Consider the following 11,351-nt stretch of genomic DNA (forward strand, 5'->3'; position numbering starts at 1 on the left):
TAAAGAGCAGGGTTAGCGGGCTGGTTCTGACATTTTTCATACTTATTGAAACATTTATATAAATAAATATACATGAAGATATTGTCACTTCTAAATTACGTTAGTTGAATAAATTGAATAACTGATTCAACAGTCCAAACATCACAGCTGTATAGATAAGCTACTGACAGAGAATAACCGTCAAAAAACTTCACGACAGTCTCGCTCTCGTGAGATCATCGTTATCCCAGTGTTCATGACGTCACAGCCAGTCGAGAACAAACCGGACATAATCTAATAAGGACTGTGTTGTAATCGCCGTAGATTTATTCTGCACTGGACTGGTTTATCTCAAACGAGGCTAAAGTTGAATAATGTTTGGTTGGACCTGAAAACCTCGCTAACTCTACCAGCTCACGTCACACAGTCCGTAGCTTCTTCCGGGTGTGTGTCACGTGACTTGTATCCGCCCCTCTGCGACTGCGTCATGAGGAGGCCGGGGAATCGAGGGGGACTAGTCAGGTTGAGGTTATAAAATACACTTGTTGTTATACTTTTCTCACGCCAGCATAGATATCGTTTGACGTTCGAAACGCAACCATGAATCCTGATATCACGAGAGAACGGCAAAACGCCACCTTTGACGTCGAGAAACTGACTCACATTTTGGACGGGGGGAATGAAAAGACCAAGAGAAGGAGAGAAATCGGTGAGTTTGAGAGGTCTCGTTAGCCCGACGGTGCCTGGAGTTATTCTGCTCGTTGCTTCCGACATAGGCGTCTTCGTTTAATGATGACAGGGAGGATATTAGCAAAAAAGCACACTATGGAGAAGAAGCGCGCTAGCTGTTAGCAAAGGCTCGCATTGGATGTATGCTAACTGCTCTTCTGTCTCCAGCCGCTAGGCAACGCTCTAACCGTCCGGAATACGAGCAAAACTTCCTCCACGTCACGTTAATAACCAACTTATTGGGATATATATATATATATATATATATATATATATATATATATATATATATATATATATATATATATATGAGTAAATTAAGTTAATGTTACTTATGTAAGGAGGATTTGGTTGAATGGTAAAATTGGCATAGAGAGAAAAAAAACGTTGGGTGATCAAGTGTGTTGAGTGTCCCATTATGTAACCTTCCCACTGAACATGACGCTACATTTCATAGACTTTTAGAAATGCCCACTTGACATTCAATATGCGTACTGTGTAGACTCGAGCAGCTGTATAACTAAGAGATACTTTGCTTATTTCATTTCCACCATCTACTATAGAGGCAATGGTTTTCAGCGACCCAGACTTTAAGGAAGAGGACCCAAACTTCCTGTCCCGCAGTGAGCGGTATGACCAGGCTGTTAAAAAAAGCGCCCAAATGATCCTGAAGCTCAGAGAGTATGGCATCGCAGACCCAGAGGAAATCTACTGCTACAAGAAGTATGTGGTAAACAAGTTGCCACGTGAGGACAACATCTATCGGGTGTACATGCATACTGTAGATCCAGAAAGGTCTTTAAGGGAAATGATGTGGAAGAGCACGTGGATCTGGTGCCAGGAGAGCTCGATCCATAAAGCCCATGAAAGGGTGTAGGTGTTGCAATGTGCTCTATATGCACTTAAAACGTTTTCAGCATGTAACACATCACAATTATTATTTTTTCCTCATGAACGGTGATATAACAGTGTTGAAATGACTCATGCAAGTAGTCAGACATACAAAGTTCTACCGTGTACTTCTAGTCTTTGCCATTCAAACAAACTTGACCTTGTTTGGGGAGTATTGGTTTCAAAGGTTCTTTCGCAAAGCACAGGCTCTAATTTTGCAGATGTGTTGCCATGAAATGAGGACAGTGGTCGATCATTTGCAGTTGTCTTTGCCACCAGTTTCGAAACTGTCCTATCCTGTGTACAACAACTAAACCGCAAAATGGTTTAGAAATGGCCCGAAGAAAGTTTTTATCGTTCATCAAAGTTCGCCCAGCAGCCTTTGTGGCTGTTTGAGACCTCGATTCCAATGAATGCAGTCGGAGCGAAGGTCTAGATAAGATTAAAGCGGTGTCAGAGGGTACAGCATGCAAAGATCCAGCTTCCACTCTGCACAATGTAATGCAGTGGAGGTTTTTATCAGATTCTCATGTTTTATGTCCGCTTATATCATGTATACATTTATTTTGTACACGAGACGCCAGAGACCGAACTTGTTACTTAATTGTAGAGTGTGAGATAAACTTGACCGAACCCATAAAGATCAAGGTGCTTCCTCGGAACAAGTGATTAAGCAAATAAATAAATACCATAATGTTGGAATAACGGCTGAGCTGAACTTAAGCTTTGTGCATCCCTATACCTTCCCTTCACCCAGTATGGTTCTTGGCCACCACCACGAGGCCATGGGGCTGCACTTTGTCATGTTCCTCCCGACCCTGTACAGCCAGTGTGACCCTCAGCAGGCCAGGAAGTGGTTACCTCTGGCAGAGTCCTTCAAGGCCGTGGGCACATATGCCCAAACGGAAATGGGTCACGGTTAGTCTTTGATTTAGCCCTTAACTTATTAACTTGCTAGTTTATAAAATAGTGTTTTTCAAAAAGGCCTTTGGCCACAGGTCTGAGAGACGGTTGAGTTTCAAGAGCAGTTCTGGTGATTTCTTGTACCTGTTTGACAGATCCAAATCATGTAGAAAATTCAAAAGCAGTTGCATCCGTGTCCATAAAATCGCCTTCATACGTCACATTTTGTTCTAACCAGATGTGATTCATTGTGGCTAGTTGAGTACATGTGCTGTAGCTTCGTTACTAACAGTGCTCCTCTAGGGGTTTAGTACACCTTCATGGTTAGTACCAACTTTAAAGAAGACAAATTAGTCTTTTCTCGTCTTTTCCCAAAGGTATTCCCATCTACGTTGCGTGGTTTTACTTCCTTTCTACTCACAACACTCTCATATTAATGTCATAATAATGCACTAATGGGGAAGCTGCTGTGCCTTTGTATTACTTTGTCTTGATTATTTTCCATCACTTTTGAAAATTATGAACTCCATTGATTTATCAGTAATTTTTTCATAATCATCCAATCTTTCTTGTATTTGACTGATAACTGGAATGTATTGCTTTGTATAAATTAGTAGGTACTATAGATAGTAAACTAAAACTGGTTGGAATTCTGGACAGTATGTGGAGGTATCCCATAATGAGGCTGAGCTTTAGCTTCTCATTGTCCCTTTGTAACTGGAGAGAGAATGTTAGCTGTGCCAGCAATTGCTTGTTGCCTTGCTGGAAAGTGGTTTAATGTTATTAAGAATTGTTTGTTTAGCTGTGGAAACCTGCCCTGAAAGTTTAGGCTCAAAGACTCCTGACTTATTTCCCTCGATCGCTATTTTTAAAGCTACTATCGACAATTGTTTTTGTATCCATCTTGTGTTCTTTCAACATTTCTCCGGACTAGTTGAGCATCCAGGTAGTGATGAACAAGAAGTTCACATGTGACAGCTTAAGTAATATGAGAGGCAGCTAAATTAGTGTTCTATGAACCTCTATGCTTTTATTTATGCTCAGAAACTGACAAGCAGAGTAGGTAGAAGGGAAACTTTTTTTGTGCAGCTACTAGAGACCAATTTACCTGAGTGGATTTTCAAGCCAAATTGTTATCAAATCAATATACATGATGTGCACAATAGCTAATTTAATTTGTCTGTATCACTGCTGTCTTCACTTTCCTCATGCACAACCTCTGTCTTTTATTTATTCCATTGCTTCATCTTCATCTGAACCATATCACTTCTTACCCCAAATCCCTCCTGTGCATTTAAAAAAAAAAAAAACGCAATCCATGGTCTCCCAAATCTTCCCATATCACTCGCCTCACCATGTCCCTCTTCGCCCTGTCCACATTGCCACCTGCTTCTCTTCTCTGCTTTCCCCTGTCCTGCGTGGCCCTAGCTGTGTGCACCCAGACCGGCCAGAACCCTTTGATCTCCATCTGGGGATGTTCCTGCCCACACTGCTCAACCAGGCCACCCCAGAGCAGATGGACCGTTTCTTCATGCCCGCCTGGAACCTCGAGATCATCGGCACCTACGCTCAGACTGAGATGGGCCACGGTAAAAAGAACCGAGCAGTCCAAAATAAACAGGGATTATTTGGTTACTTCATTTCTGCTAATAGGCCCCGGAATGGTTTAGTGATTATGTGTACTCATAATATTATCTGAGGTGTTTGCTTGAATTGCTTGTTTTTTTTAACACCCTCTCCAAAATGTTGCTTTTGTTTAAGACTATAAATGAATTCAGTAGAGGAGTCAAAGCTCCAGGAGCTACAAGTTAACTTCATGATGAACGCAACCAAAAGGAGGTCAAATATTGGATATGATTCAACATATATACTGACGGCTTATGTCAGCTGACCCCATCGAGAAGTATAAACGCATAAATAAATAATAAAATAAATATTTTGGGGTTTGACCTGCATGCCACAAAAAGAGTCCGTCAATAGGTATTTGGCTCCCTGACACACAAACTCTTACTTTTTTCATGCGTTCATGACAGAGGTGTTTCTTTACTAACAATCTTAGATAGTATGTATGTTTTTGTTTTTGCCCCATGGTTTTGCTTCCAGACCAATATAGGAACACAGAGTCCAGTTTGATTACACCAATCATACGTGGCTTTTTTTGGAATCAAACTCCGAGGACCTCAAGCATATAGCATGACATCGATAAATTGCTTATGTGGTTAGATCTGTCAAACATCTACAAAGTGCACTGTTTTGCTCCTTTTTTATTGGCTTCAACCAGTGTATTTTCATTATAAAGAGTTCAGATACCAAAATATTCAAATTAGACTAAACATGTCTTTCCTTATTTGATGTTTTGTATCTCTTTTTTATGATTGATGCTGAAGTAGTATATGAATCATTTGAAAAATTATCAGTAGGTTAATGTTATATTTCATTTTGACTTTGCAGTTTTGTGTGTGTGTGTGTGGGCTTTGATGCAATGTTTCTCCAGGCACACACCTAAGGGGGCTTGAGACTACAGCCACATACGACCCAGCCACGCAGGAGTTTGTTTTGAACAGCCCCACAGTGAGCTCCATCAAATGGTGGCCAGGAGGACGTAAGTACACTTACACCATCACTGACTATTCAGGACTGGGCCCAGAACTCTTTAGCATCCTTGGATATGATTAATACCAAAATTCCTGTAAGGAGTATGTTTTTTTTTTTTTGTGTATATATTGTTGTTATTGTTTTTCTTTACGGCTGAGAAGACCGTCTTACCCTTCAGAACAGACACATTTCAACCCTCTCACTCCCTCTCTTTCTAGTTGGAAAGACCTCCAACCATGCAATAGTTCTAGCCCAGCTTTATACACAGGGAAATTGCCACGGCCTGCATGCTTTTATTGTGCCCATTCGTGACTTGGATACACACGTTCCCCTGCCAGGTAACTTCTGTCTGCGTTATATACATCTCTGGATTTGTGGTGATGTCACTCTTAATTTATCTTCCGGTATTTTCTCCTACTTCAGGTATTGTGGTTGGAGATATCGGCCCCAAGTTTGGCTTCAGTGAAGTTGACAACGGCTTCCTGAAATTAGAGAATGTGCGAATCCCACGAGAGAACATGCTGATGAAATTCGCCAAGGTGACGTGACATTGTTTCAGTTGATAGTGTGAATCTTCAAGAACGTGTGGCAGTGAGGGAAAGTTTAACTGTCCAGTGTCCTAGCAGTCAGGGATGGAGTTTTTTGCCATTTCTTTTCTGCTGCTGGCATAGTGGCCCCCCTGAGACCAGGTGTCGGGTATGTGCGTAACGGGTGGCATTGTGTGTAGATATATACGCACAAGTAGAACGTAAGGACACCCCAGTAATATATGCACTGTGATCTGGGTGTCTGTAGTTTCCCAATCTGGGACACGGAGTGAAAGCTATGAGAGTGAACTTTAGGTTGCTTGCGTAAACCCGGGTCTCTGAGTACCATGAGTGAGTGTCACCAGACCACCCTCTCTGCTGATCCGTATCCAGGAGTAGGCAAGCACTTTGGAATGATAGGCGGTGTAGCGTCAAGCCCTTCTAAAAGGGACGGTTCTTTACACTGACGTGTTTAGTACCAGACAATCCTTTTTATATGAGACACTCACTCATGCTACTCAGAGAACCGGGGCAGCGCAAGTCGTTTTCAACTTTTCACCGCCTGTCTGTTTGCTACCATGGAGATTCAGCGTTGTGGTTTGATTTTGTATTTATTCTACACTCTTTTCTTGAAATGGACTGGCCAAAACAATATAAATCGGATGAGGGCCAAGTAGTGTTTGCAGTTGCATTTTGCATATTTTAAAGGAATGAAATAATGATTTTCCCCCCACTAGGTGGAGGCAGATGGAACCTATCTGAAGCCACCGAGCGCCAAGCTGACATATGGCACCATGGTGTTCATCCGCTCCTTGATAGTAGGGGAGTCAGCGCGAGCCCTCTCCAAATCCTGCACCATTGCCATCCGCTACAGTTCTGTTCGACATCAGTCTGAAATCCGGCCGGGGTCAGTCAACACCAATTAGTGCACTTCAATTAACTGCTGCTCAAACATTTCATTTCGCACTCAAGTGTCAAGGAAACGCATGCTTATGGTTGTGATCAAAATTTAGTATTTGCTTCAGTTTTCACCAGAATTGTACGGTCAGGGTCAGTGGTTCAGAAGCATTGACATAATTGAAACAGGAGATTGAAGTAGCACGTTTTTTTTATGATTCAATATTCCCAACGTACCCGAGGAAATAAAACATTTCATTTGAAATCCTGGAACCTCCAACCTGTGCGTTTTTGTCCCACAGAGACCCAGAGCCTCAGATCCTTGATTACCAGACGCAGCAGTACAAGTTGCTGCCTTTGCTGGCCATGGCCTACGCCTTCACTTTTGTTGGCCAGTACATGAGACAGACCTACCACCGCATCAGTGGAGACATCACCGAGGGGGACTTCAGTGAGCTGCCCGAGGTACTGGCTGGACATGAAGGATGTGCTCTGGGTTTGATAAGAACAGAGGATGACGCCCCTTGACTAATATCTAGTACAGACAATTTGAAATGTCTATATAGATTTCATGAAGCTCTTTTCCCTCTCTTTGCCTTCTAATCTCCAGCTCCATGCCCTGTCTGCTGGTCTGAAGGCCTTCACTACTTGGGCGACAAACTCTGCCATCGAGGTGTGCCGCATGTCCTGTGGCGGCCACGGCTACTCCCGCAGCAGCGGCTTGCCGGATATTTACGTCGAGTTCACCCCTACGTGCACCTACGAAGGAGAGAACACCGTCATGATGCTGCAGACCGCGAGGTAACTGGCTGCGCGGAATCGAATGACAACACACGTGACACCTTACCAGGACCGAGTTCTCCACCCCACTCTGACTCAAATACCTGCTGGACAAGCCTTGGTGGTTTGTTTGTTTTTGTAGAGTCATCTATTTACTCAGTCTGAGATTTCAACAAAAGTAATGTCTTTTTAAAAACTTTTTCATTATTTTCAATCTTTTCACCGATAAATAAGAAACTCAAAAGCATAAACAAACCCCCATTCAGCAGCCACAGACCATCACAAGGGAGACACCCTCACTCCTCCCACAGCAACAACAAAGACGGGTGACATTGTATATCCCTAACAATAGCTGTTCTTGTTAGTTACTACCCGCATTAAAATGGTCAATGTGAAAATGCTGTTATGTGATGTTTCCCTAAAAAAACGTAATGAAATGTTCAATCACACAATGAGCTCTTAACTTAGCATGAAGTAGACTCTCAAAGGTTTTGTGAATGAGTACAATAAAGGAGTCAGCTCATGCATCCATGTTTCAGTTGTTTAACCCTCACCTGTGGGCCTCTTCAATTTTCATCTGCGCAGATACCTTGTGAAGAGCTACCGGCAGGCGCAAGCAGGACAGCAGCTGAGCGGCATTGTGTCGTATCTGAATGACCCAAAACATCAGAGGGTCCAGCCTCAGCCCGTTGCTGGCAGACCCACTGTGGTGGACATAAATGACCTGGCTAGGCTGGTGGAGGTCTTCAAACAGCGAGCTGCCATGTGAGGGATTAGATATTGTCACTTAATAACTATTTTAAGTTATGTAATTCCTTTTAACAGAGACGGGTTGAAACCCTAAGATAAAGAAGGCGCAATGTGGTTGAAACTGAGAAGGTAAAAAGGGTCTTAATATTTCTAATTAATGTAAATTTGGGTAATTTTTGTGTGTTTGTAGTCTAGTTGAGCTTGCAGCTAAGAGCATCCAGCAAGAGTTGCATCACGGCAAGAGCCAGGAGGATGCCTGGAACAACAATGCTATTGACCTGGTCAGAGCCTCAGATGTAAGTTGAGCCCAGTTCTGTGTGTTCTTTGCCCAGTTCAATGCCCTCTATAGCGTGTTATTCAAAGGCTTGGATTTATGGGTAATTGTAGTCAAGCCAATGTGTTGTTGGTTGTGATGCAACTTGGAGTCACACTAAATTCCTGCTCAAGTCCATCTTGTTCTGTCCTTCTCCATTATTTACCTGCCATATTTTGTCTCCAGGCCCACTGTCACTATGTTGTAGTGAAGCTTTTCACCGACAAGCTCGGGGAGGTCAGTGACACCGCGATACACTCGGTGTTGTCAACCCTCGCTCTGCTGTATGCTCTGCATGGCATCACAAAGAACTCTGGAGACTTCCTACAGGTCAGAAAAATCCTCACAGAAACAACATGGTCCACATTCACTGTTGATCTTGATGTATCCGATACAAACGTATTAAGGAAAGCTGCACTGTTTGTTTGCATGCTCCCTGTGCTGTTATTCAGTATCCATCACTGTCTGTTTTATTTCAGGCTGGACTGCTGAATGTGCCCCAAGTGCTGCAGATTTCCAATAGAATCAAAGAGCTGCTGTCTCAGCTGAGGCCCAACGCTGTGGCTCTGGTCGATGCCTTCGATTTCCACGACAAGCGGCTGAAGTCGGTCCTCGGCCGATATGATGGCAACGTCTATGAGAACTTGTTTGAGTGGGCACGCCGCTCCCCGCTAAACTCCACAGAGGTCAGTCAGGTCCAGAAAGATGTATGAATGTAATTTGTTAGTCCTAATTTTACAGAAATGGACTTCAATATCCTTCTTTCTATTTAAATACACTATTGCATTAGTGACCCGTATGGCCAACAACAATCATTTGGCATCAGAGGAAGAAGTGAGGGCGATCATTATTTAAGCTGAACAAATATACCGTTCCTTCTTTTCCCAGGTCCATGAATCCTTCCACAAGTACCTGAAGCCCCTGCGGGCCAAACTGTGAGCTGAGCTGAGACACCTTGATTCCTGGCTGAAACCCGTCAACACTGCATACACAAGCAAAACCATACCACAAAAACACCTAATTTAATTGATGTTATTTGCCTGTTTGCAGTAATTAAGCCTTTTCTCTCTATATGTGGTAAGTGTCACTATTCTCAGCCAGTCTAAACGCAATCTAACACGTTGGAGCCGTCGACACCCATCTCTTCACAGTGGGCTCTAAACAGGGTGGACATAATTTATCTAAAGACAATCTCATAACTGAGGAGAATAGAAGCAAAAAGGGGAATGAAAAATCTCTAGTGAAATCATTATTTTGTCTAAAAGAAAGTAGCTTCAAGCTTGCTGGGGGAAAAAAAAATCAAGTATTTGCACTTTTTGATCATTGTTTGTATAGATGAATTCCATTCCATTGAGGTTTTTTAAAATAAATTTCCCCCATATTTTCTTGACTTTCTGCTGCCTGCCTGATGGATCCTCGTTGTGCACAAGCCGAGATGGAAATGCTGTCTGGTTTTTCTAACAAGAACATTACGTTACACATATTTGTGCTTTATGTTCGGAACAAAGTAACAGCAACATCCGAGAGTTGTTTCCCCTGACAACGAGACGACTGACATTTTATCGGATTGGACACTGCAATTCGTCATCGTTATTAAAGAGGCAGTCGTTTATCCACAAACATCTAACCTACAAAACATCAGGTGAAGATATAAAATGTCCCATCTAAAATACCTTGACAAACATTTTGAAACCATCATTAGGTTACACCTCTTAATTTAAACCAGCTGTTCTCTTGAGCAGTAAGAATGTAAAATGCCTTAAGTGTCACTGTAACATTGAATCAACCGTTCCTCACAGCCTTGAGTCAATACAGCTGTTAAAGTGTATGCTTTTCAGAATCAAATACTCTCCCTTTTAGGCTAACGGCTCCTGGGGTCAACTTAAATACAGTCACAGCTGTGTAACGTTTAAAATCATCTGTGGTAAAACGATTCGCCTTTGTGCTGAGCCCCAGCCCACCTCGTTTTGTATAATGATAACATCATTGTCTAATGATCCACTTAACCAATACCGGCGTGTACGTTGTATACTGTATTCACTGTACTTTGACCGAACTGGAGCTCCATAGAAAGAGTGCCCATCAAGACATTATTATTTACCTAATTTAATTGAGATGAAATCAATCACTTTGAGATAATTTATTCTGTCAAGTGTTTCCTTTGGAATGAATGATGACTTTTCCGTGTCCACATGCTCCTGAATGTGTTTGTGGACAGTAAAATATGTCAAATGTCAAAGAGCACCCCCGGGGACAGCTTGTATTAATGTATGACCATTATCAAGTGTTTAAGGCTACATAGCCTTATTATATGTGAATTAGTAATCTTGCTTCATGCTGTGTGAGGTTCATGAAGATCATAAACACATTTCAAACAACTTTATTTCAATCAGTTAATATGCTTCAGTGTTTAAATCCTGCAGAGCAATTCTGCTTCATATATGATGAATTATCTGGAAACTTCATTTTAATTTGTATGATTCATTGTTTATTAAACTCTACTAACAGATAAAACGGTTTCACACAAAGCCTGTACTAAAGTTTAAAACAATTAGGATTGAAAGATGTGTGCTCTTGGTTAATCTCAGTGAGCAAAAGTATTTTTGTCACATTGTAACTAAGTTCAACAATCTCAATGTGGGGATGTTTTTATTTTATTTTTATTTTTTTATGGTCTTCAATGATGAGGAAAACTCTACTCCATGTAAACTGTAGAGATGATTTGTGAGGCATGTAGAAGTTAGTTTTATTAATTCAGTTGATTGAGTGTACAAGGCAATAGTTTCATTTCTGCATTTGTATGATCTGTCAATAACAGCCAAAGGGCATGGTTAATGTAACTAAGCTCTTTATTAACCATATTTGTGTGATCATGGTTTATTGAATATTGATGATTTTAAACAATATGATTCTAAAGGTTAGTGAATACATTTGACATGCAAGTTATATTAATAAAACACTAAACTCAGTGTGTTTAGTGTTTTGAA

General features: G+C 41.7%; 1 protein-coding gene across 2 annotated transcripts; it reads left to right on the top strand.

Annotated features, from left to right (window-relative positions):
* Nucleotides 1–429: 429 nt before the first annotated feature.
* acox1 (acyl-CoA oxidase 1, palmitoyl) lies at nt 430–11,333 on the top strand. 2 transcript variants are annotated; one of them, XM_037470833.2, is made up of 14 exons: nt 430–688; nt 1,272–1,431; nt 2,357–2,517; nt 4,997–5,104; nt 5,316–5,435; nt 5,521–5,636; nt 6,362–6,531; nt 6,824–6,986; nt 7,132–7,322; nt 7,887–8,066; nt 8,242–8,347; nt 8,551–8,694; nt 8,844–9,050; nt 9,253–11,333. In XM_037470833.2, the coding sequence occupies exons 1-14, from the start codon at nt 580–582 to the stop codon at nt 9,301–9,303; spliced, it is 1,986 nt and encodes a 661-aa protein (XP_037326730.2). In that variant the 5' UTR covers nt 430–579; the 3' UTR covers nt 9,304–11,333. The 2 variants fall into 2 exon arrangements, with proteins under 2 accessions (XP_037326730.2, XP_037326729.2); XM_037470832.2 differs by lacking the exon at nt 2,357–2,517 and adding an exon at nt 3,931–4,091 and having other exon boundaries at nt 431–688.
* The last annotated feature ends 18 nt before the right edge of the window (nt 11,334–11,351 follow it).

The sequence above is a fragment of the Pungitius pungitius genome, chromosome 9 (genome assembly GCF_949316345.1).
Source record: "Pungitius pungitius chromosome 9, fPunPun2.1, whole genome shotgun sequence".
Lineage (NCBI taxonomy): Eukaryota > Metazoa > Chordata > Actinopteri > Perciformes > Gasterosteidae > Pungitius > Pungitius pungitius.

What these genes read in the sequence shown, in the direction of transcription:
- acox1 (XM_037470833.2), top strand. Translation starts at nt 580, where the DNA reads ATGAATCCTGATATCACGAGAGAACGGCAAAACGCCACCTTTGACGTC. An exon ending in GAAATCTACTGCTACAAGAA is followed by an intron (nt 1,432 to 2,356) that starts GTATGTGGTAAA and finishes CCCTTCACCCAG; the next exon opens with TATGGTTCTTGGCCACCACC. An exon ending in CAGTCTGAAATCCGGCCGGG is followed by an intron (nt 6,532 to 6,823) that starts GTCAGTCAACAC and finishes TTTGTCCCACAG; the next exon opens with AGACCCAGAGCCTCAGATCC.